Source organism: Portunus trituberculatus, chromosome 48 (assembly GCF_017591435.1).
Source record: "Portunus trituberculatus isolate SZX2019 chromosome 48, ASM1759143v1, whole genome shotgun sequence".
NCBI classification, from domain to species: Eukaryota; Metazoa; Arthropoda; class Malacostraca; order Decapoda; family Portunidae; genus Portunus; species Portunus trituberculatus.
In genome coordinates this window covers 4,698,425-4,725,202 of record NC_059302.1, presented here as the reverse complement: position 1 = coordinate 4,725,202, position 26,778 = coordinate 4,698,425, and the positions used below count along the sequence as shown (strand labels likewise).

Sequence of the window (26,778 nt, the reverse complement as noted above, 5' to 3'; positions counted from 1 at the left end):
AGTATCGACTGATCCCTTCTAGTCGGAACACGTTCACACATAGTGACTGGTAAGTATCAACTGGCTGGTGGGAAGTGAATGTAAACAAACAGCTACCCAACAAGTTGTCTTCTTCTGGTGAAGATGATGATTGTGACCAAATTAAATCATCACAAGTATTCAATCCTCACCTACAACAGCAGCCTGCATAGAGGGAAGCAGTCATTGGAGAGGGAAAGCTATCTCATCAAACGCCTATTTGATTTTTTTTTTTTTCTTTTCTGCTGTAGAATTCCCTTATAGGATCCCAGGTGTGCTCTTTTTCCCTCACCAGTTCCAAAATCTCCTTTCCATCAACACCACATTTTTAAACATCTCCCTGTGACACATCACAATGTAAGTAAAGTTGCAAATTGAATGAAAAAGACCAGCATGTTGGTCTTATTTTGCAACTGGTTTTTCCAGTCACTGACTTGCAATTTCAGTTGTAAATTGACATGTGTGAACCGGCTGTTAGTGGGAGTTATATGCATAGTTTCAAGTGTTGTGTCATGTTTTGAGTGTGTTTTAGGGTGCATTGCCGACACATGACTATTATATTTAGTTAAATTTTCCATGCTGCTCAACCATTCTTTGTATAATTGGATGTCGTAAATGTTTTTGGATGATTTTTTTTCCCAGTGTGTTTAGTAGTGTTGAAAGTTGTTTTGAGTGTTTTGGGGTGTATATTGAGTGTTTTCATTGCTTTTTTTTTTTTTTTTTTTTTGCTTTAATTGTGTTTATTGATGTTGCAATATGTTTTAAGTGTAATTTGTTTATTTTATTTTATTTATTTATTTATATATTTTTTAATGTTATGGCCTATAGCACCTGTAGGCATACTTGAAGAGTATACATAGCCTATTCACAATTTAAAACTTAAGTAAAGCTACATTGTGAAATATTTTATTCAACCTTTGGGAAATATGACCAAAAATTAACTTAGGATGATTTTGCAAAATTTCTTTCATGGCAGTGAGAAATATGATAAACTTGCATAACATAAAGAATTGTATGAATATTTCAAAAGCAGAAATCAGATGTGGAATTTTTTTTTCTCACTGTTTGCTAAATGTCAATAATAAAAACGAACTTACCTTAATTTTATTCATCTTTAGGCCTTTTTACATTCACTGCCATAATTTTTCAGGTGATAAAAAAGAGGGATATCTACATAAGAGAGAGTGAAAGAGAGAGATGGGAGGGACGGGGAAGAAAAGGGACTACAGTAAGACCCCGCACTTGGCGAATCTCAGCTTGGCGAAATTCACTTTTGGCGGTAGGGTGGCCACGGACCCCCGAGTGCACGCTTGGGGATTTGAATTCAAACTTGGCAGTCCCCTGACGGCCGCACAGCGAACCACACGGCTCCCCGGTGACATCAGACCTCTCTCTAAACCTATCGGAACGCAGTGTGAGAGTTCCCTCCAGCCATTTTGTTTGTGCTACCCTCTGTTCTGTAAGCGTGGGAACGAATTCTGGTGACTTACCGCCAACATGGCACCTACCAGCATAACAGATGGTACCAGTGGGGTTAAGGACAGTGGTGGTGGCAGCAAGGACAAAAGTGGGCGAGGGAAACGGGTAGAAAAACAGGAGTACAGATGAGGAAAGCATCACAAATCGTACGGTGTGAGTGAAAAGGAAAAAATAATCAAGATGATAGACAAAGGAAGCAGAAACTGTGACATAGTTAGATCATTAAATTTACCAGAGTCATTCTATTTAAGGTTAGTTACAGCCTTTATATCATGTCTTATTAGCTTTATTCATTGTTTATAGGTCTGTTTTGTACATGTGTTCTATATGTGAAGGCAAAAGATTTTATTTCAGCTCGAAAGATGGTATTTTAGGGATCAAAAGAGGGACTTTGACAATGATCAAAGACTGATTGAGACATTTTTTAGGTAATTTATATGGTATAAAGAACTCATGCTGGTGAAATTCAGATTTGGCGGTAGTTTCGCCAGACTAATTAATTCGCCAAGTGTGGGGGGCTTACTGTATTAAAGAAAAAAATATTCACCAAAATCATTCTGTTAATTAATTAAGCTTGAAGTACAAAGAATACATATTCAGAAATCTGTTAACTGCAGCAGACTATACACTGCTTCCTGAGTCTGTTCTACAGCAGGGACTTTAAACAGACTTTTGATGGGGCTCCAGGAGGATGAGGAAGCTCCCTCCACTAGTGATCCCTCAGGGTGCTCTGGGAGGTCTACTACTGAGTCTTCTTGGGCAGAGTGTAAGAATTCTGCTGCTGCTGCTGCTGCTGCTGCTGCTGCTGCTGCTGTTGTTGTTTTACTTGTTCAGCATGGTCAGTGCGGATGTGTTCTAATACCTGCATCTTTTTACCATAGATTTGTCCACACTCCTCACACTGAAACACTGGTTTGGTGCCAGTATGGACTTTCATGTGGTTTGCAAGACGGCGAAGGGCGTTGAACTTGCGACCACAAAGCTTGCATGTGTTGTCTGTCTTCACTGTTTTTTTTATGCCATGAGAGTATTCAATGTGGTTTTTCAGTGTATCACAAGTTTTGAATCTCCTTTTGCACTTGTGACATTCATACTTTTCATTTGCTCTTAAGTAGCGCAAGTATGGACCCTTACTTTTCTTTTTCTTTGGGGATACACTATTTGCTTCAACTTCAATAGGGTCAGGTTTCTTACACTGATTATGTTTGGTTTCTATGTGGAACTTGAGTCTGAAGGATGAGAAGAAAACTTTGTAGCACTGTTGGCAGACAGCAATATTTGCTGCCTCTCTGTCCTCCTGAGTGTGTTCCATGATATGACTTCGAAACTCATTAGCTGTACCAAGTGAAGATCCACACGACTTACATAAGAATGGATCACTCTCATGATTTTGATTTACTCGATGAAGAAGCAGGTGATCACCCGTATAAAAATAAATACCACATGTTTGGCACATGAACTTCAGTTCTCTGACAGATTTAATTCTATGTGTGAGACGAACATGTTTTTTATATGCATCCATGTTTGTCAGTTTATGCTCACAAAATGGGCACTCAAATGGAAGGTGATCCCGGTGCTTATTCATATGATCAAACAGTTGGTCTGTGGTTGTAAAGTTTAAATGGCAAATGCTGCACATTGAAGCACGCTGAGGCAGCATTTGTTTACTCTGTGTTTCTAGTAATTCCTTACAGGATTTCTGCACCTTAGACTCCCCACATTTTTCTGTATTACCTCCCATGTGCACCTTCACATGAGAAAACAGAGACAAGAGTGAGGAGGCATGGAAGCCACACTCACTACATTTCTTAATGAAGGACCTTGACTGAAATGGATGGAATGGCTGCTGGAGATCAATCATTTGTAGAAAGTTCTCTTCTGTTACTCTAATGCGAGGTCTTGGGTCCTCATCTTCATCTTTTTCTTTAGAAGTCTTTCTTGATACCTTCCTTCTGTTGATTTTAAGCAATGCTAATCTATTTGAATAGGTTTCCTGTGGATTGCAGGATGGGATGGTGGAAGATGTGTTAGACATGACCTCAGCCTCACTGTGGACCAGTTGTTTCATGTGAATGTTGCTTGAGAGCAACCTGTTAGTGGTTGTTTTACCAGGCGCTTGTTGTCTTTTTTGTACAGCATCTGATAAGTAATAGAACAAATATTTCAATAAAAAGCTCTGAGGTTAGAAAAAGTACATAATAAACAAAGTATTGTTGTACTATACAAATTAAGACAGTTGAAAATAGTCAAAGTGAATAGTAAAAATGCTCCTCAAAATGACAAAAAATAATTAGAATATAATCTAAAGTAAATAGTAACTGTGAAGTGATCTGAAACACACACACACACACACACACACACACACACACACACACACACACACACACACACACACACGGCCCGGTAGCTCAGTGGTTAGAGCGCTGGCTTCACAAGCCAGATGACCGGGGTTCGATTACGCCGGGTGGAGATATTTGGGTGTGTCTCCTCACGTAGCCCCTGTTCACCTAGCAGTGAGTAGGTACGGGATGTAAATCAAGGAGTTGTGACCTTGTTGTCCCAGTGTGTGGTGTGAGCCTGGTCTCAGGCCTATCCGAAGATCGGAAACAATGAGCTCTGAGCTCGTTCTGTAGGGTATCATCTGGCTGTCTCGTCAGAGACTGCAACAGATCAAACAGTGAATTACACAGGATGTGAAGAAATATAGTTTCCCACAAAGATGTGTGGAGGTGTGGAATGGTTTGAGTGAGGAGGTGGTGTCAGCGAGGAGTGTGCATAGTTTTAAAGGAAAGTTGGATGTGTGTAGATATGAAGACGGGGCCACACGAGTATGATACCCAGGCCCTGTAAAATTACAACTAGGTGAATACAACTAGGTGAATACACACACACACACACTTGCGAGACACCATGCCATCAAGACGTCTCTAAGCAACTTGCAGGGAAAAGCTACAACAGAAGCTGGAGCCTGACCTAGATATATGTACAGTGGGCCATAGGTTCTCCTGTCTCCATAATAAATAAGTTTTGGATCTTATAGATGGAAAGAAAAAGGCGAGAGATGGAACAGAGTAGTGCTGCCAGACGTATGACAGAATCAAAACATACGCCATCGTGTGAAAACCGACGCTACATTGAAACACCTGTTGGACTAAGAAAACTGACTGAGGATATTATAGACAAGAATTTTTCTGGATTTGGGGACGAAAGAGGTAGTATGAGGAGGTTGATCAACGTACAAAGGGAGTTAAGGTGCATGAAGGAAGTGATGTCGAGTTTAATGGACAGGCAGGACAGACTGACAACAGAAAACACAGAGATGAAATTGAGATTAGTAGAATGTGAGAAGGTCAGTGCAATCAATCAGGGATTAAAAGAAAGAAGAAACAAAAGAAATAAAGAAACAAAAGAAATAAAGAAACAAAATTATGTACTAAAAGCCACATGTCAAGACTACAAAAACTCCTTAAGGAGCTTACAAGTTAAAGTGCAGGATGGGATTGTGGACAGGGTAAAAGGTGGACTGGGTGAAAACAAGCTGAAGGAGCTACAGAATACATGGAAGCAGGAACAGGAAGAGGAAAAAGTTGAATTTTCAGAGGTTGTAAAGAGACAAATTCGGGAAAACATGAAAGTTGCTGTAATACAAGTAATTAAAAAGAAAGAAGATCTTCTGCGAGATACAGTGTATCAGAGGAAAAGTTTTGTGATTTTTGGGATGAAGGAAAAGAAAAATCCAAACAAATTCACGAGAGAACGTGGAGAGAGAATTGGCCAAAACTATTATGAAACAAGTTCAAGGCTGCACGCAAGAGCTGGACCAGGAGGTAGAGGAAGTGTTCAGGCTAGGAAGATACAGTGAAGAGGGTAGGAGACCAATGAAAGTGAGGATGAGATCCCAAGTGGAAGTAGAGGATATTATGGAGAGGAAACGGAAGTTGGCCGATGATACTAAATACAAGGATATATAGATAAAAAGAGATATGAACCTAGAGGAGAGGGAAAAGGGGAAAGTGCTAAGAAATGAAGCTAAGGAAAAAAAACGAGAAAAGGACAGAGATCGTGAAAAAAAAAAAATTCTTACTGGAGGGTTCTGGATATGAGACTAAAGAAGAAAGAGGAGGTCGCAGAGAAGGCAAGAAATTAAGAGTGACTTATACTAATATAGATGGGTTGTTATCAAGCATGTTGGAGGTTAAGGATTATTTGAAAAAGAAAAAGCTGGATGTAATGTGCCTCATTGAAACAAAACTAAGAGAGGAGATCCATGTTAACTTTAATGATATATGACTATTTGGAGAGAGAAACTTATGTTGATTAGAATAGTGAAGACTGAAATTAATGTGATAGATAATGCAAATGAAATCAGCTAAGTACTAAAACTCATGGATATCCATGTTAAGAGGTTAAAGAGGAGGGATATAATAGCTGGAAGAGAGACAGGAAGGATAAAGGGGGAGGAGGAGTGCTAATAATGGTTCGTGATAATATGTGTGGAGGATGTGCAATATGGAGAGGACAAAGTGGAAGTAATGGGAGTAACAATTAAAACAGAGGAATTGAAGAAGAGAAAAATTTTAGTTACATAAGTGTCACCTAAGACAAATACATGGGAAACTGAAGAACATAAAGATATGCAAAGAGAGGGGATTAAGTGCCTAGATAACATGATAAGAAGAGATGGAAGAATACTTTTAGTTGGAGAGTTTAATTGTAAAAAAGTAAACTGGAGAGGGATGGAAGTAATGAATAATACTGGACAGTGGAGCAAGGAAGTGTTAGAGTTGACTATGGTTAATACAATGAATCAGTGGGTGGAGGAGTCAACAAGGTACAGGGGGGGGAAGAAGAACCATCGTTGCTTGACCTAGTATTCATAAAGAAACCAGAGCCATCACCAATCATACAATACCTTAGTCCAATGAGAAGAAGTAATCATGTGACATTAGAGATGCAAATACAGGAGGAGGATGGGATAAGTTACAGAGATGACTACAAAGGAAAGAGATTAAATTATGCAAGAGCGGATTTTGAAAAATTAAGGACCTCTTTTGCTGATATTGAGTGGAGAAACATTATGTACAGAAAGACAATACAAGGGAAATATGAAATATTCTTACAGAAATATAATGAAGGAGTAAAAAAAATTGTACCTGCTTATTGAGTTAAGAAAAAAATACATGCTTGGTACAATGCTAGATGCATACAAGCTAAAAAGGCAAAAGATAAAGCTTGGAAGAAACTCATAAAACAGAGAAATGACTATAACAGATGGCAGTACAGAGATGCAAAAAATGAATATATTAGAGTAAGGAGAGAGGAAGAAAGAAACTTTGAGAAAGATGTGGTGAATAAGAGCAAAGATGAACCCAAACTTTTTTACAAGTTTATAAATGGCAAAATGAAGAACAAGGAAACCATAGGAAAATAATTAAAGGAAGGAAGACATACCAAACAGAGAAGCAAATGTGTGAAATAATGAATGAGAGCTTCAAAATGGTGTTCACTGCAGAAGAAGATTTCACAGAACCTAATAGGACATTGCATTGCCAAGGCTTACAAGAGATTGCACTGCACAACAAGGATATTGGAAGATTATTGGATAAGTTGGATGTCAGAAAAGCAATGGGGCCATATGGTGTATCAGGCTGGGTGTTAAAAGAATGTAAAGAGCAACTACTGGATCCAATTTAAGAAATAATTACAAGTACAATAAATGTAGGAAAAGCTTCACTGGAATGGAAGAGAGCCAACGCAATACCGATATCTAAAGAAGGAAAAGCAACTGAACCACTAAACTACAGACCAGTGTTGCTTACAAGTGTTTTGGGGAAGTGTGAAATAATTATCAAAGAAAAATGGGTTAAATTTCTAGAAGAGGAGCAAGTCATATCAAACAGACAATCTGGGTTCAGGACAGGGAGGTCATGTGTATCAAACTTATTAAGCTTCTACTAGAGAGTTATTGCAGGACTCAAAAACAGAGATGGATGGGTGAATACAGTATACCTGGATATAAAAAAGGATTTTGATAAAATCCCTCATGGAAGACTACTTTGGAGACTAGAGAACATAAGAGGACTGTGAGGAACTTTGCTAGAATGGAATCTTTGCTAGAATGGATAAGAGATTATTTGAAGGATAGGGAGATGAGAACTGTGATCAGAGATACATACTCATCTTGGGGTAAAGTGACAAGTGGAGTGCCACAAGGGTCAGTGTTAGCCCCCCATTATGTTTCAGATTTATGTAAATGACATTCACATTGGGGTAAAAAGTTATATTGATTCATTTGCTGATGATGCAAAGCTGCTAAGAGTTATCAAAACCAGAGAGGACTGTGTCCTGTTACAGGATGATATATACAAGATCTATGAGTGGAGTAGGAAGTAGAAACTGGAGTTCAATGCTAAGAAATGTCACATAATGGAACTAGGAAAGAGTAAAAGAAGACCAGTATGGAACTATTTGATGGGAGAGGAACAAATAATGAAGACCAAAGAGGAAAAAGATCTGGGAGTGATCATACAGGAAAATCTGAACCCTGAAAAACACATAAGCAAGATATTTGCATTATCATATAAAATGTTGACTAATATAAGAGTGGCATTTCAATACTTGGACACAGATATGATGAAAAATATCATCACAAGCATGATACATCCAAGGCTGGAATATACAGCAGTGGTGTGATCTCCGAACTCTAAAAAAGGATATAAAAAAATTGGAAAGGATACAGAAGATTGCTACAAAGATATTGCTGGAATTAAAGGACCTAACATATGAAGAACGACTGAAGGAAATGGGACTACCAATCTTACAAGATAGAAGAGAATGTGGGGACCTAATAACAATGTACAAGAGGACATGTAAAGATCACAATGAGCTAGTGTGTGAATGATATTGAAAAATACAGTTTTCCACTTAGAATGGTGGAAAAGTGGAATGCATTGGATAGTGAAGTTGCTATAGCACATAATGTGCATAACTTTATGGAAAAATTAGATAAATGGAGACATGGAGACAGGACACTATGAGCCCCGCTGTATGTACAATACAACTAAGTAAATACAACTAGGTAAATACACACACACACACACAAGCTTCTACTCAAGAGTAATAGAAGGACTGGAAAGCAGAGATTGATGGGTGGACACAGTATACCTGGAGATAAAAAAGGCTTTTGATAATGTCCGTCATGGAAGACTACTTTGGAAACTAGGAACTTTGGTAGAATTGATAATGGATTATTTGAAGGACGGGGAGATGAGAATTGTGATCAGAGATACATACAGGCAACCATTAACGAATGTTCACACAATGAAATTTCACTACAACGAACGTTTCCTTTTACTACCATCTGCTTGTATAACGAACACTAAACTTGCTTTCATGAAATTTTATCCAAGTATAGGCAACCCCCACTTAACAAAGGTTCACACAACAAAATTTCGCTACAATGAAGGTTTCCTTTTACTACCATCTGCTCGTTTAACAAACACCAAACTCGCTTTAACGAAATTTTATCAAGGTAATTTTTTCCAAGTTTGAAAGCCCCACCGTATCACGCAAGCTGACTGGCTTTTGAATACACCAGCGCCTCTCGTGGACAGAATGTGCACCACTCACTCCCCTAGTTCAAAACAATAACAGCGTCAGCAGCAGCTCATCTTCCCTCGGTCTACATGCCACCAAAACGCCCTGCAATGTCGCCTAGTGTTGCTAAGAAGATCAGGAAGTCTCTTACTCTCAAAGTAAAGCTGGATATTATTCACAGACACGAGAGAGGCGAGAAAACTAATAGCATTGCTTCCGACAATGGCTTGACTCCATCTACTGTCTACCATTTTCAAGTCAGCAGACTCTATTAAGAAGGCTGGTGAGATCATATCTTCCTTACAAGCTAAAAGAATCACCTGAACTCATGACTCTGCAATGGATAAAATAGAAAGCCTTGTGGAAATGTGGTACATAAGTTTTGTATGCAGTACAATGGTGCACCCTTTGTTTACATTCAACAGGTTGCCAGCTAGCGTATTTCCTGCTCCACTCTCCCTCCCTTCATAAATTTAAGATCAACATTATAAAGTTACTTACATACATACATTAGTGTACATTATAATGATTTAGTCTTAAATTAAACTGCTTAAATGTTTAACTTCATAATTTTTACTTTCATTAAACCTTTCACTGTACTATGATGCACTCTTGCTTTGTTTACTCTCAATGGAATTTCAGTTAGGGGTCAAACTTGTTATAATTGGTTTGCTTAACGAAGTTTTGCTTAACAAAGGGTTTTTTAGGAACGTAACCCCTTTGTTAAGCGGGGGTTGCCTATAATTTTTTCCAAGTTTGAAACCCCCGCCATATCATACAAGCCGACAAGCTTTTGAATACAACAGCACCTCTCGTGGACAAAACGCGCACCACTCATTCTTAGTTCAAAACAATAAGTGTCCAGCAGCAGCTCGTCTTCCCTCGCTCAACATGCCACCAAAATGCCCTGCAATCAGCCCTTCAGTGACGCCTAGCAGTGCTAAGAAGACCATGAAGTCTCTTACTCTTGAAGTGAATCTGGCTATTATTCACAGACATGAGAGAGGCGAGAAAACCAATAGCGTTGTTCAGCACCATGGCTTGACTCTCTACTATTTTCAAGTCAGCAGACTCTATTAATTAAGAAGGCTGGTGAGACTGTATCTTCCTTGCAAGCTAAAAGAATGCAAGAGAATGAGACCATGAAGAAAGCTCTAGAGGAGGTTAAAGAAGACAATAATGACGATAAGAAACAGGTAAAGAAGTTTGAACTGATTCTAAATGGTAACAAGGAGAAGGCAGCCACTGATGACAAAATTGAGTTGAAAATGAACTAGATTGAATCAAACAAAAAGTATTTAATGTGGAGTCAAAGATTGAGGACCTCACAGGGAAGTGGGACAAGTTCAGAGTAGAATTTGAAGAGAAAATGACAGATAAAATGGATGAGGTGTTTGAATAATGGGAAGATAAAGAAAGAAGAAAAAATAATGTCATTTTTCAATACACAGGAAAGCACTGAGGGAGATGATCAGGACCTTGATAACGCTACATGTATGGACATAGTAGAAAATTAACTACATATGGAAAATGCTGAAATTGTAGAAACTATAAGACTAGGGAGAAAAGAGAACAAGGAAACAAGACCAGGAAGACCAAGACCTCTGTTAGTCAAATTTACATTATCATATAAGAAGTGGTAAGTAGTAAAAACAGGGAAAAGCTGAAATAATCAAGAAAGGAGGACTATAAAAATGTACTCATAGTACCTGACTTAACAACAAAGGAGAGAGAAAAGGGAAAAAGAACTCAGAGCCGCTCTGAAAGAAAAAAGAGATACAGGAGAAACAGACTGGGCTATCAGGAAAGGACAACTAGTAAGGCTATGGGAAAATTTTCATTAAAAAAAAAAAAAAAAATGGAGTAAATAACAGTTTAGAATTCAGTGGTTCCCAAACTGGGGGAAATTTGAAGCTACCAGGTGGGATATACACTAGCTACTAACTAAAAAAAATCTCAAAGTCAAATCAAAAGTCCTTTTATTTGTTACTAACCGCTCTCTATGGCTATGCTTAGTTTTTTTTTTTTTTTTTTTTTTTTACGGTAAGGCCTATAGCGCCTGTAGGCACACTTGAAGAGTGTATGGGAAGCGCTGTTCAGCTTCCGCCCATTAGTGGCGCAGGCAATTTTATTTATAGTGGTACCCATATTAGGGCCCATATCACCACCCAAGCTCATCTTGGGTGTAACCACCTAGAACCTGGGTATTATGGTGACATGTAGGTAACTTTAAACCACTCAACAAATGGCAAAGTGTTTTAAGGCTGTACGTGGTGGGATTCGAACCTACGCGTGGACGTCTGCCCGATCCCACGCTCACCACCTTATCCACTACTAACTACTCTCTATCCACTTTACTCTGTAACTATAAGTTTATCAGTATATTTGTACATTTGAAAAATAAATTAGTAAATAGTCTCAATGTGTTTTAACTGCTCTTTCTCTCATACACATAAAGGGGAAAATCTGGATGCTTGAACTGGGTGCAGGGGGAAATGACAAAAAAGTTTGGGAATCACTGGTTTAGATGATAAAAAGAAAACCGGTAAAGAAGCACCTTTTACAAACAAGCTAGAAAGAAACTTAGAAATAAACCTTATCAATATACAAGGACTCCCACAACAAAAACAAATAGAATTAGAGAAAAATATAACACCAAATACAATAATGTGCATCACGGAAACACAACATAAATATCTAAAAGTAAACACAACAGATAACATCACACAAATATTTTCATACAGACACAAAGAAAACAGAAAAGGTGGAGGATTAAGTATAATGATGAGGAAGAATGATAATAACACCACTGAAAAAGTAAATAACAAGCACAAAGATATACTGCATGCAAGGTTGAAAATTGGAAATTCCAGCTTTATTATAATTCTTGTTACATCTGTCAGTTAATGAAAATGCCAAAAATAATATAATACAAAAAGAAATTGATACAATATTGAGTGCTAGGGAAAATTAACCTCTCATCCTACTAGATGACTTTAACGGACACCTGGGATTCTTGGGCCCACAAAAAACAAATTCAAATGGAGAAAAAATTTTGTGATGGATAGTAGAACAAAATCTAATATTACTAAATGGAGACCCCAGATGCAGCAGAGAAGTCACCTGGGAGAATAGAGGACAAAAAAGCTTAATAGATTTTATTCTCACCAACCAAAAAAATTTTATAAAATTCCTACATATGAAAACAGATGAGGAAAAAGCACGTTTTGATCTCTCAGACCACAATCTCCTCAATGCATAACATTGATATACAATCACAAAAGAAACTTTACAAGAATGAAAAGAAAATGATGACATATCTAAAAATAAATAAACAGTGTATAATTATAAAACACACATTGAGAATGCTCTAAGAGAATTAGAAAACCATAACATACACAAGATCTTGAAATACTCATGAAAGACACATAAAAAAAAAAAAATTTCTTAAGAGAACAATAAGAAGAAAAGTAGAATGTGATAATGACAACATAGAACCAGTGTGGCTCACACCAGAAATAAAAAAGGAAATAAACAAGAAGAATGTACAATAAAGAGACATGTAAGGCAAAGGAACACAGAGAAAAGGAAAGAAAACTTTAAATGTATTGGACATAGAAACTAAAAGTAAAATCAATGATAAGAGATGCAATATCTAAACATGAAAAAATATCACAGAAGAAAATAAGAGAGATAAAAATAGAAATGCTAAACTATGGGATAACATAAAGAAATTGAAAGGTTAAAGTATTACTCATAAGGAGATAACACTATACAACCAAGATGGCAGTAAAATAAAAACAGAGGAACAGCCCAGGCAACTAGAAAGATTCTGGACATCCATACACAAAGCAAGAAGCAATGATATTGATGAAGTATGGAATACTGAAAAACTAAAAGAATATGAACAGAAGTATGAAGAGTCAGGTGAAAGAATCAACAAACATCTAAGAGTAAAAGAGGATGGAATCTGGAAAGAAAAGAGAGCAAATCCAAGCCTGGATATGGTGGCACAGTGCCCATGAGCGACAGTGACATATATATAACCATACCAGAAATAAAAAAAAAAAAACTAAGAAAACAAAAACCTAAAAAAAGCCCCTGGACCAAATGGAATAGGATCTGATGTGTTCAGAATATTAGAAAATAGTGAAATATATATGCAACAACTTGCAAACTGCTTTAATAAAATCACTGAGGAGGAAGAGATATGTGACACCTGGAAAATATCAAACACAATACTAATACAAAAAAGATTGAAATCTACAACAGTAGACCTAAGACCTAGAGCCCTAACAAATGCCTCTTACAAACTATTCATGGGAAAACACATGAAATCTACAGATAATGTAAATAACCTACAGTAATTTTTACTGAAAACAGACAACTCACAACCTCTTTGTATTGAAATATTGCATTAAGGATAGTTACAGGATGAAAAAAGGACTGATAGTGACATCCCTAGATTTCAAAAAAAGCTTTTGATATGGTTGACAAGAAAAATCTCATAACAGCTCTTATGACCTATAAAATCCACCCAAAATTAATCAGTATCAATACCAAAATTTATACAGATCACAACACTAGCCTATACTTGAACAGAAGCAAACAAATGGCATAAAGCAGGGATGTAATGCATCAATTAATGTACTACAAGAAAGAGAAATAAGATTCAAAAATGAAAATTTCAAAATACCAATTCTATATTATGAGGATGACAGTTTATTGTTATCACACTCAATTGAAGAGGCAGCTCAAAGCATTAAATACATACAAGTGGCACAACAGTTGGGACTTGATATAAACACAGGGAAAAGTGAAATATTTATATATAATAAAAAGGAACAACCAACAGTAATTAAAGGCATTCATGTAACACAAGCCATAACTTATCTAGGAGTCAAAATAACTAACACCAGAAATTGTTTTAAGGATTTAAAAAAAAGATTAATCAAGGCAGCTCAATCAGCAAATGTAACTACAGTGTAGTAGCACGATGTTGTAACAAACTCCTCATTGGCAAGACCTATTGGAAAGGAATAGCTCTGTCATCGACACTATTTGCATCTCGATCAATCAATCAATCATTGAGGGACATACGCCAGGGAACACGTTGCCTCGCCTACCCTATGGTGCCACTCCAGGCAGTCACGCCTCGCGAGTCTCCATGCAGGCTCCCTTCCCATACCAAGTAACTCCCAGCAGGAGGCATCGACTTGCCACAGCCATGAGTTCTGTGAATGTCTCCTTGGCCTCCTCCATGCTAGGTTATCCCTTTCGGAGACAATCCGATATGCAGGATTGGCTTCTGGGTAGCATGCCACATCCCCACATAGTCGCAGTTGGTGTTGACAGACTATGCTGGTAATCAGCCTCAAATCAGTCTCACAAAGCAATCACTGATTTGATACAAAGTCATACCAGCGGTACCACATGATCCTGGAAAGGCATCTAGTACCAAAGACATCAATTTGGCTCTTCACATTGGTGTTCAATGTCCATGTCTTAGAACCATATAGTAAGACAGGGATCACCAGTGACTTGAAGATCCGAATCTATGTCTGTCTGCACAGGTACCAACAACACCAAATACTCGTGTTGAGCAAGTCCATAATGCCGTGAGCCAGGCCAATCCACCATACAACTTCCTGGCTTGACCCAACATTGTTATGCACTACACTACCAAGGTATTAGAAACTTTCCGAAATCTCAATGTCCTCGCCACACACATGGATGGGCTGTACTGTTTCATCCAGTAAACCTACAAACACCTGAACCTTGGTCTTGAGCCAGGACATCTGGAGTCCCAGGGGCTTTGCCTCTAGAGCCATTACCAGAATCTCCAGTGACTCAGAAAAGATTACTATATCATTGGCAAAAACAAGATCTGTAATCTCAGTATTGCCGACAGATGCTCCACAATGACTTTGCTCTACAACTCTGCCTAGTACCCAATCCATGCAAATGTTAAAAAGTGATGGAGCAAGCTGGACATGCCCCCTCCACACTTCACAGCACTCACAGTCCCAGGGTAGAGGCCAGTTAATAGACCAATAATCCTTGCAGGAATCCCATGGAGATGCAGAAAATCCTAGAGTGTCTCTCAATGCAGAGTCAAATGCCTTCTTGAGATCGACATAGGCTGCAAGTATCCCTGTTGAAACTCATGTCATCACTCCACTAGTACGCGAAGCACTAGGATCCAGTCAGTTGTTGACTTCCCAGACATGAACGCAAACTATTCAGGTCTCTGGTGTTTTAGCAGGTGACTGCGGATACCCATCAACAACAAATGGGCAAGCACCTTGCCTGGTACGCTGAGCAGTGTTATACTGCAGTAGTTGTTGCAGTCCTGATGGTCCCCTTTCCCCTTCCAGACAGGGATGACTAATCCCTTTTTCCAGTCAGGGGGAATGGTACCTGAATGCCATACAGCATTCAAGACAACATGCAACCCATAGATCATGGCCTCACCCCCACTTTGAGCAGCTCTGCACTGATGTTACAGATGCCAGCTGCCTTTCCACCCCTCAACTTTGCCACAGCCTCTTTGACATCATCAATGGAGAGTGCAGTTTTGTCAATGGGTGGATCAGCATCCAGCATCTGTAACCCTGCAGTTTGGAACTGTCCGCTTGGAGGATCCACCGTGAACAGCTGCTCAAAGTACTCAGCCCAATGAGCCATCTGCCCATCTGCGTCCAATACGGGGGAACCATCTGCTGCTCAGATAGCGCTTGCCTGAGATGTAGACTTGAAGTGGAGTTTCTTCAGGGCTCGATAGGCAGGTCAGAGGTCATTAGCATTCCTTGGCAGCTTCAAGAGGCTCACGTTTGAAGGAATCCCAACAGACATGAAGCCTAGACTGTGCTTCAGCCTTAGTCACATTATATGCTCATCAACCAGAGTAACCTCTACAATGGACGGCTGCAGTCTGCTGGAGACACCTATGGCTACCCCTTTGAGATGGTGACCATTACTCATGCTGGACCAATAGTAAGTAAAACCCTTGCTGCTGGTCTTGCCACTGCCAGGTCTCCTTGTCTCAGAGAGTCCCACCATATCCACCCTAAGCCTACTGAGCTCAACCGATAGATGAGACAGTCGCTGATCCTCTGAGAGGCTCAGGACGTTCCAGGAGCCTACATATAGAACCCTCTGAAGGTTTACCCCAGGAATGGTCTGACGAGCAGGCACCACGTCTGCAGCCCCACCAGCACCCCCAAAGTTAAAAACAGATTGAGGGAATTCTCCCATCCCTCTCAAGATACAGGGATCTCGAGAGCTTTCCCTTGCATCTGTCATACAGGTAGGCAAGCCCCTACACCCAAGGGGCTTGCACAGCAGAACTGGATCGGAATCGTGGCAAGAGGCTCACCCACACCTACAGCCTCGACCCCAACTTCTACCTCTAACTCTGGTAGTGGCTGTGGACTTTTTTACAGAAAGGGGTTGCAAACCCTGACCCAACCAGCTAGGTCAGCCTTGGGCAGGGACATTGATATCCTTGTGGGTAAAAACCCTGGCTGCCCAAGAAAGGACAGAAAGGGAGGCAAAGACAGCAGAAACAGAAGGGGACTGAGCTATGGGAAGCATTTCCATCCGAACAATTAGATTACACTGAGGAAGAGCTAACCAAGCTGCGAGAATTGAAAATTCCATTTATAGAACTATTTTACAGCTCCCAACATATACACCAAACAGTGCCTTAAGAGGAGATATTGGTGCTGGTGACAGAAGATAGAAGGACAAGAGGTCATGTAAAGATTAGAATGAAGCAGTGTGTGAAGGATATTGGAAAATACAGTTTTCCACACAGAACGGTGGAAAAGTGGAAAGCATTGAATAACTAAGTTGTTACAGCACATAATGTGCATAACTTTAAGAAAAAATAGGATAAATGGAGACATGGAGGCAGGACGCTAAGAGCCCTGCTCAAACCCTGTACAATACAAATAAGTAAACACAAAACAAATCAACTCCACCGCACATAGCCTGAACACATAACCACCGCATATGGCACCTTTGGAGCACTAGAGGCTGTGACACAGCCTGCATGGCCCCAACAAACCCCCAAGAAGAAGGTAAATACACACACACACACTACAACAACTAGGTAAATACACACACACACACACACACACACACACACACACACACACACACACACACACACACACACACACACACACACAAGACAAGACAAGCAAAACTTGGTGCTGGTGACAGAAGGAGCTAGAAGGACAAGAGGACATGCAAAGAAGATTAAGAAGAGGCAGTGTGTGAAGGATATTGAAAAATACATTTTCCACATAGACGGTGGAAAGATGGAATGCAATGAGTGATGAAGTTGTTACAGCACATAATGTGCATAGCTTTAAAGAAAGATTAGATGTGTGGAGATATGAAGACACGACACTATGACCCCCGCTACAACTCTGTACAATACAACTAAACACACACACACACACACACATACACACACACACACACACACACACACACATACACACGTTAATAATATCTATGCTTTGAATAACTGAACCATACAATATCTGTATATACAACATTTACCTGCTGGAATAACATATCAAGCCAGCTGATGTTGACGTCGCTTAGTTCTCGAAAACTCTCCCGTCTCTGGTATCTTCCTTACAGCTGTGTTTGCAACAGAGCAAGTGCTTGACTGCTCGTCCGTGAGGGTGTAAATTACCTTGTGGTACACATCCCTCAGTTATCTTTGCTCAAACTCGTGTATAAAGGGGTCTATGATGCTTATATCCCAACTAGAATTAAGTACCATCATCAATAGTCACTGAATTAGTTAACGTATATAAAGCATCATCATCAATCTTATAATGTACCTCTCAACCCAAATTTCTCATTGGGATAGAGAAAACACAATATTGTTCATTGACTCAAAAAATCGAATTTCTCCATCTGTCAACTCGACACAATCTTCCAAACAATTATCCCTTCTATTTCGGTGACATTCGACTGTCACCCGTTTTTATGCTGAATATCCTATATCCTTTATAATCTAAACTGGAAACTTTACATAACTTATTTACGTATCGTAGCTAAAACAGTTTCTGTCATGTTATGCTGGGGTCACACTACAACATTTTTTGTTTTTACTACAACGTCCCGGACGGTCGTAGGAGGGCTGTCGCCGGCAGCAATGACGTCATTTTAACGGCTTTTGGCCTCTCGTAAGATGTCATAAATTAAGTCGTACGTTAACGTGGCGATATCGTACGATGTCGTAAGATGTCCTTGTTGTCACACGACATCGTAAAAGTATTAAGACAATCGAGCGCTGCATTCGACCGTTGGAAGGGATTCCGACAGGCAAAGCCAGTTCATCGGGCGCACGGTCTACGTAGATCAGAGGTTCTCAACCATGGGTAAATTTACCCCTAGGGGGTAAAAAAATTATATAGTCAGGGATAGATAATTGAAGTACCTGATAATTTAAAAAATTATTCAATTAAATTTAATTTTGTAACTTATTGTAACTTATGTGAATCAAGATTCTCAAGTTAACATATAACATAACATAACATAAATAATACGATAACAAAGGGCCACCAGGGCCCATCTAGGTTATCCTGTATCAGTCGCACAGCGACCTCGTCATCAGTACTTAAAGATACACTTACAAGTACACAATACATTATATGCTAATTCTAAATATTTGGCCCATTAACAGGGCTAAGTCCTGCAGCGAATTCCTCTACAATCTGTGATCCCCATACATGGGGATCATGTCTTGTTTAACTATAGTAAATTTCTTATAAAAACTATCATGCAGCGCTATACATAATTATAAATCTAATTAGTAGCAATAAAGACAAAGGCCAGAAACCGCCTGAAAACCGATGATGATATGAGAGTAGCATTGTCAGAAACAGCTCCTCGTATAAATAAACTGATTGACTCAATGAATCAGCAGTGTTCCCACTGATAATGATTCTGGTGTTTCTGTTCATTATTTTTTTGTAATACAAATTAACTTCATAATTTTCTATTTATAAAAGGTTTGATTTTCTTTATTTTTGTGATACGAATGTATAATACTATTTCTCTACAAAACCTAGAGTCCTAAACAATGAAAAGGTTCTTTCTAACCTTCTTGTTTTTCTGTCACTTTATGATGGCTATGAATTTTTTGTATGGGAGTAGGGGGTAAATGGAGAAATACATAAAGCCGAGGGGGTCAATGATGGAGGAAAGGTTGAGAATTGGCTGGTCTAGATAAAGGAAGATACAGAGAGGAAGTTGTGGTGTGGGTTAAAGTTTGGAGGACAGCGACGGTGCTGCCATCTGTTAGAAGCGAATACTTTCATAGAAAACATTTTCAGGAGTAACTTAAGATTTCTCACTTACTTCCTCCCCACCCCCTATTTTTCCCTGCATTCTCTCGTGGTTATAAACTTAAAAAGCAAATAAAACATGTTTATATATATATATATATATATATATATATATATATATATATATATATATATATATATATATATATATATGCGTTTTCTGCCCGCTTCCGCCTGGGCCATACCATACTCCTCACTTGCACCTCTTATGTCTGTCTCGTGGCCCCTTCAGCCCTTGGTGTAGGACTACCCCTAAGGCCATGGAACATTCCCTGTTTCGATGCCCACGCTTCCACTCTCAACATACTGCTCTCTGCCCTGGCCATCACAACAATCGACCTGCCCACCCTCCTGGGGGCCTCAGATGTCCACCCCTCCTGACAACCTGCTGTTCTTCGCTTTACTTATGCCTTCTTGAGGAAGATGGCCAGCTACCACGCCTGTGATACTCACACATGACTACCCAGGGCTCATAAGGATCCAAAAGAGGTCACGAAGATCTATGGATCCTTATGAGCCCTGGGATAGTCCTGTGTGGGTATCACAGGAGTTGTAGCTGGCTGGTCTTCCTCAAGTAAGGCGAAGGACAGCAGGTTGCCAGGAGCGGTGGATGCCTGAGGCTGCCAGGAGGGTGGGCAGGTCAAGTGCTGTGATGGCCATGGTGGAGAGCCGGAAGCATAGTGCAGCATGTTGAGTGAAAGTGTGGGCATTGAAGCAGGAAATGTTCCATGGCCTCAGGGGTAGTCCTACACCAAGGACAGAAGGGGTCAGGAGACAGACGTAGGCGGTGCAAGTGAGCACTGAGCGTGGTGTGGTCCAGGCGGAGGTGGGCGATGGCTGATGTACCTTGCACTCCTTCCCGTGACTGACTGACTGTTTGAATCTTGTAACTGCGCTCATCCTCCCTCGCTGATGGACCCCCCCATCCCTCACCCTCTTACTACCTGCGATCCGCGTGCTATCTATTAGAAGTGTAGCTCCCTAATCAATTCCTCCAGCCCGCTCATTCAACCCGTATATCCTTATACTATAGAATTCTTGGTCTAGATATACAAGGTCTTCCATCTGCGCATCCACGGTCATGTATCTATGACTCATGTGGGCCCCGGGTCGGTGTGATGCAGAGGCCCAGCGAGCCAGTCAGACCCTGACTTCTGCCCGCATCACATGCGCCCAAGCAACTGTACGCCAAGCCACAATCTGACCTCGCCATCTTGACACCAGTTTTTATTTTCTCTTTATAATACCCAATAGTTGTGATGTGCATTGCTGCCATAACACAAAACGAAAGACAAAACCATACCTACATTGCACTTTTCCATACGCTCAGCTAACTCATCCATAATTAGCTCAAAGTAGTTATTTTGGTTCATACGAACATTCTTAGGCAAAAACACTAATTTTCCAAGACCATAGTAAGAAAAACAACCCCACACCATCAAAGAATGTGGTTGTTTTGCTATATGTGTTGTGTAGCTAGTCTACTGGATAGGTGAGCCATGTGTGAAGTAAGGTTTTGAAACTGCGTGGCAACTCCGGTACCCCAAGTTTCATATATCTTTGCACAGTCCTTTCACTCACTCTAGACAGTAAAGAAGGGTTGCTGGCCTTAAGTTCTTTGCTGTGTATGTGAGGCTAGGCCTTAAGCTGTCTTTGAATAATGTTCAGAGTTCTCTGGGTCACACTGCGCTTACACCCTTCAGGTGGTGCCGAAGCATCTCTTCCTCCCTCACGATAAATTTTGGTCTAACATTGAACAGTTCTGACAGCTATGCCAGTGGTCACGGCAATTTCTTGATTTGACTTATTCTCCCTCACAAAGGCACAAATAACTGAGATTTGGGCCTTACTAATTAGTTTTCTAGGTCCCATAATAAATAGTAACAGGGCAGAATGGTAGGCTCATGCATCCACAAAAAAGGGTCGTGAGAGGGTGGTGAAAGAAAATTCAAATTCAAGCACACAAGCAGCAGGTGAACATTGACTGGGGCTCACGTGACGTATATGCGCAGCCGAGACCAGAATAAGCCAACCAGATGGAAGACCTTGTATATCTGGACCGTGATCAGGTGTATGATGATGTTATAGAGAGATATGATGTCATACGTCCTGCTAACCAACGGTGTGGAGTCAGATTTTCAAAAGTCCGACTCCGACTCCAGTAAATTTAAATGTTGCGACTCTGACTCCGACTCCGACTCCAGGAAATTTGAAGGTTGCGACTCTGACTCCGACTCCGCTTTTTTCCTCTCGCTGATGAGGCCTTCTTGGCATCTGCTGAAGAGCGTTGTCAGCCTAGCTCAGCAAGGGGGAGAATGGAGACGCATATGCGATGCATATGGTACAGGATCACACGATGTACTAATACCACACTCATTTTAGCATCGTTGGATATCATTTAGCAATTAACCTCTATGATAAATATACACATTAGTTCACACAAAACACCATAAAATATGGTAAAAGGGGATATCCGTATTATCTGTTGTCTGGGTGGTTGTTGCGGCATGTACCGCCCTCCTTCCTTAGGGTATATTCTCAACAAAATACAAAATAAAAAGCATGAAAAAATATTAAAAATACCAATATTCCTGCAGACTGCTTGATTGGACACATCCTCCACAAAGTCAATTTCTCCCAATTTGTAGGAATCTCCATGAAGTGGAATCTTTACTCAAAAATTTATCACGTAAAGGAGTCGGAGTCACTCATATTTTTACCGACTCTGACTCCAATTCTGACTTTGAATCCGACTCCGACTCTGACTCCAATTCTGACTCTGACTCCGACTCCGACTCCGGCCAAAAGTAGCCGACTCCTCGACTCGGACTCTGACTCCACACCCCTGCTGCTAACGACATTGTTCGACATCGAATGAATAAAAAATCATTAAAATACGTACTGAGTTATGACTGGTCTTTGAACATACGTTTGGCAATAAAGCATGAAAACGTTATCGCTAGAATCATCGTGACTAGTGTGACCGTTCGTGCATTGTCGCCAGTTTAAGAAAAAACTAGCTCCAGTTTACCTACCGAAGACGATGGGACAGAGGAAGGGTATGATAGTTATGATGTCCCATCGTCGTTGCAAAATCTCTTTGGGACATCCTTATGCTGGGATCACACTACAGCAATTTTTTTTACTGTGACGCCCGTATTCTGTGACTGTATATGACTGTCATAACAATTGGGAGTATTTCAGTGCAAGAAGGACACGCAAAACGAAGGACGTCCACCTTCGTCAAGGTCTGAAGGTGAATGTTCACTCCTGGTGTCGGAGGCGGCCCCTCCATACTCATGTCCTATGGGCCTGCGATGTCTAAGGTTGTCCCAAAGAGATCTTACGACGATGATGGGACATCATACCTATCATACCCTTCCTCTGTCCCATCGTCTTCGGTGGGTAAACTGAGGCTATCTTTATTTATTTTTTCTTAAACTGGCGACAACGCATGAGCGGTGACACTGGTCACGACGATTCTAGCGACAACGTTTTTGTGCGTTACTGCCAAATGTATGTTCAAAGACCAGTCGTAACTCAGTATTTTAACAATTTTTTTATTTGTTTGATGTCGAATGATGTCGTTTGCAGCATGTATGACATTGTATTTGTATCTCTCTATAATGTCATCGTACGCCCAATGAAATGGCTTTGCCTGTCGTGAATCCCTTTCCGACAGTCAAATGCAGCGCTCGATTGTCGTAATACTTCTATGATGTCGTGTGACAGCAAGGATATCTTACGACATCGTATGATATCGCCGCATTAACGTACGACATCTTATGAGAGGCCAAAAGCCATTAGAATGACGTCATTGCTGCCGGCGACAGCCCTCCTACGATCATCAGGGACGTTATAGTAAAAAAAAATGCTGTAGTGTGACCCCAGCATTTAGGCGTTTTGTTTTGTCTCTGCAAGTTTTTTTCTAACCCCTTCCCTAACTTCTAATTCTGTAGGATAGAGGCCATCCACCCATGTATAGATTATTCTTCACATATAAAACTTACACAGTTTTATTAGATAAGTTAGAATCAAAAGTTTTCGTCTCCTCTGACTGACTGCCTTCAACCTCCTCTTCCTCACCGCCATATTGTTGCATCTCTACCACCTGCTACCGCTATTTTCAAATTCATGCCGACTGCTATTATACACTGGTCTTGTTAACTGTATGCCTCAAATCCTCCTACGGCCTCTCTACACAAGACTTTCTCCTTTCTATTACCCTTATTCTGTTCACCTTTGTGATGCAAGAGTTAACCAGTAGTCTCAATCATTCATACCTTCCTCTGCTAATCTGTGGAACTCCCTACCTACTTCTGTATTTCTATCTACGTATGATATGAGTTCCAATCAAGTGGATGAATTTCTATGTTGCTTCCAACTTTCACCTTTTTAACTGATAAACTACTGAGGCTAACAAAATGCCTTTAGCTTCCCAAAATGACAAATCACTGGCACAAAGACAAAAATATCCTCAGCTAACTACTATTACTTACTAGCATCTTCTGCAGTCTCCTAAATTTATATCAGTTTTCATATACTAGTAGCTACCTCTGATATATCCAATAAGTTAATAAATGAATATTGGAATTACACTATTTACTGAAATCTTATAGGTACTATTGAGGTTTAAAATATATGGTATAAGTCTATGAATAATTTTAATATAATCTTACACAAAAATATTTGTACTCATGAAATATGCAAGTGACAAAAACTTGCATAATTAGTAAAAAATTACTAGTGTGATTAATTCCCAAAATAAGTTCATATATCTAAAAAAAGTTCACGGCTACTTATCACTGATAAACACTTTATCAATAATGTTTCACTAAATATTAAATTTTATAGCTAAGTCTTAGCTCTGAAATGTAAATGTAATTACTGGATTACTTTTCCTGTTAACATGAAGGAGATTGTCAGAATATCTGCAACACCATATCATTGTTTTATTATATATAGTGGTGGAAAAAAAAAATTGCATAACTTCCCTTAAGTTGAGATGATTATTTAATAACATAAGTAGTGCAAAAGTATATAAAAATTTTGATAAGGACATGCCTTTCTTTACTACATACACTCAACACCCTAGAAAATGAAACCACTGAGATGGAAGATTGTGTCACAGGTAAAATTCATATCTTTTTCCCTAAGCCAGACCAAACACTAGCTTTTACCTTATTTTGTAGAAAACAAAATACCATACATTGCTTTCCAAAATACCAGTAGTTTCTTCCAAAGTAAGAAATAATTCAATAAACATGATATGTAAAGCTACAACATTTACACTACATATAAATATCAAATCAACAAACCTAATTGAGTTGAACTGTATGAATTTCAAGCAGCATGCCAATAAATGGCTATATGGAACTAAAGTTATTACAGTTTTATTACCTTACATGACCAGATCACTTGGTTGTATGGTGTAGGGAAGTCCTCTAAGATTTTTAATTAACCATCATGACTTGTGCAATTTCTGGTAAAAAAAAATTTTCAAGACATGTAGCTATATTTCTCCCAAAACAACACTAAAATTATTGATTAAATATATGCAGGAGCAATGATTTTTGTTTGCTTAAAGTGCTCAGAAATGCATATATTAGTAATGATTTTTTTAATGCTATTTGATATTGTATCCTTATGTATGATCATTTGACCAGACCAGATGTTTTCTTAATCTATGACCAGTAATCATTTATTAAATTTCCTTCACAATATCATCATGAAACTTTTCATATAATTGTTGAAGGATAATGTTAATAGTTTTGTAATATAATATTCAGGAGTTTTACATGTAAATCACTGCAGCTAACTATCAACTAGAATAAGTGGCACTAGTAATAGTGCATTATAAGGATAACAAATTAATTCCATGCCCTTATATACTCAAATTCATAACATCTGAAGGCTCATTCTATATTTACATAGTCAATATACAATACTAAATATATATACATAATAAAGATAATATTAACTCCTTCAGTACATGAGCTTTCCTGACAAATTTACTTATTATGAGATAACTTTATCAAAGTAATAATTTTACATGCACTGTTCACCTGATAAAATACCATTAGCACTAGCAAATACTAAATAAAGGTAAACAAAATACTAAATACTAGTATTTACCTTACTTTAGATGTAGGAATGAGACAATCTCATTGCCCATTACAGTTGGTCTACATATAATAATTTGTGGTACAACCAACAAGCTCTAAGGCATAGGGTGGAGAGAAGCTACATCTACAAATTCCCTGATTGTCATAAAAGGTGACTAAAAGGGATGGAGTGAGAAGACTGGGGATTCCCTCCTCTGTTCTATTCTGGCTATGAGATCAAATGCATATATATATATATATATATATATATATATATATATATATATATATATATATATATATATATATATATATATATATATATATATATATATATATATATATATATATTTCAAATTGTAGTACACAGTAGCTCTGAAGCCTGAAACATATACTTGTGCAACTAGTGGGAAAACAGAAAGATATTGAAAGTGGCAAAGACTCTAATCACAGTATTATAAGACCCTACAAAATAGCCAAATTCATCAACTGTTGGCTCACTATATACCACATGACCACTGCATTTAGCAAACAAGTTTTTTTTTTCTACATCTGAAAATTGTTCACAAGATTTACATAGTTCTTCAGTAAAAAAAAATTCCAGTTAGTCCATATCCCAACTGTTTTATAAATGTGCTCTGAATAAATTATAAGTTTACTGCAATTACTGCCACATTGATCATGTCTGACAGTCTCCTATCAATGTCTCCAGAATAATCACTGTTATTGAATTATTAGTGTGTTCAGAATTAATACACAGTAATCTGTTATGTTGATTCATATATAATAGTGTTTTGTCAAAATGTCTAAGAGTAGAGTAATCAATATGTTGGTCCATTTTATCCAACACTGTCTTATCAGTTTCATCAGAATAAGGTCACTGCACTTACTGCTAAGTTGGTCCATTTCCAACAGCATTTTACTGGTGTGTTCAGAGTAAAATTAATGCAATTACTGTGATATGACTGAATGTCTGCATTCACAATAATCACTGAAAATATTGTTTGCTTGTTTGATTTCACTTTTACTGAAGCTACACCAAAATGTATCTATTAGAGAACTTTTTGTTAGGTCTTTTCCATTAAATATATATGTTTTCTTCAGGATAATAATAGTAATACTCCTTGAAGCCTCCTTGGCTACAGATAACTTTTGAGTTCTTTGGTTTTTTAGTCAGGATTTCGATTCCATTAATGAGTAAAGTC

General features: G+C 38.9%; 2 protein-coding genes across 8 annotated transcripts in view; both read right to left on the bottom strand.

Moving 5' to 3' along the window:
- Window positions 1-1,919: 1,919 nt before the first annotated feature.
- On the bottom strand, window positions 1,920-17,804 carry LOC123498751 (gastrula zinc finger protein XlCGF26.1-like). The gene is given in 3 exon segments (XM_045246156.1): window positions 1,920-2,276; window positions 2,279-3,636; window positions 17,668-17,804. Coding segments are annotated over 2 exon segments (1,470 nt in total). The 5' UTR covers window positions 3,566-3,636; window positions 17,668-17,804; the 3' UTR covers window positions 1,920-2,093.
- A 6,316-nt stretch (window positions 17,805-24,120) lies between these two features.
- Window positions 24,121-26,778, bottom strand: part of LOC123498953 — an 86,544-nt gene continuing 83,886 nt past the window's right edge. For all 7 annotated transcript variants that reach the window (XM_045246546.1, XM_045246551.1, XM_045246548.1 and 4 more), the window contains one exon: window positions 24,121-26,778. This exon is cut by the window's right edge and continues 146 nt beyond it. In XM_045246546.1, the coding sequence (XP_045102481.1) occupies window positions 26,764-26,778 (15 nt within the window). In that variant the 3' untranslated portion in view covers window positions 24,121-26,763.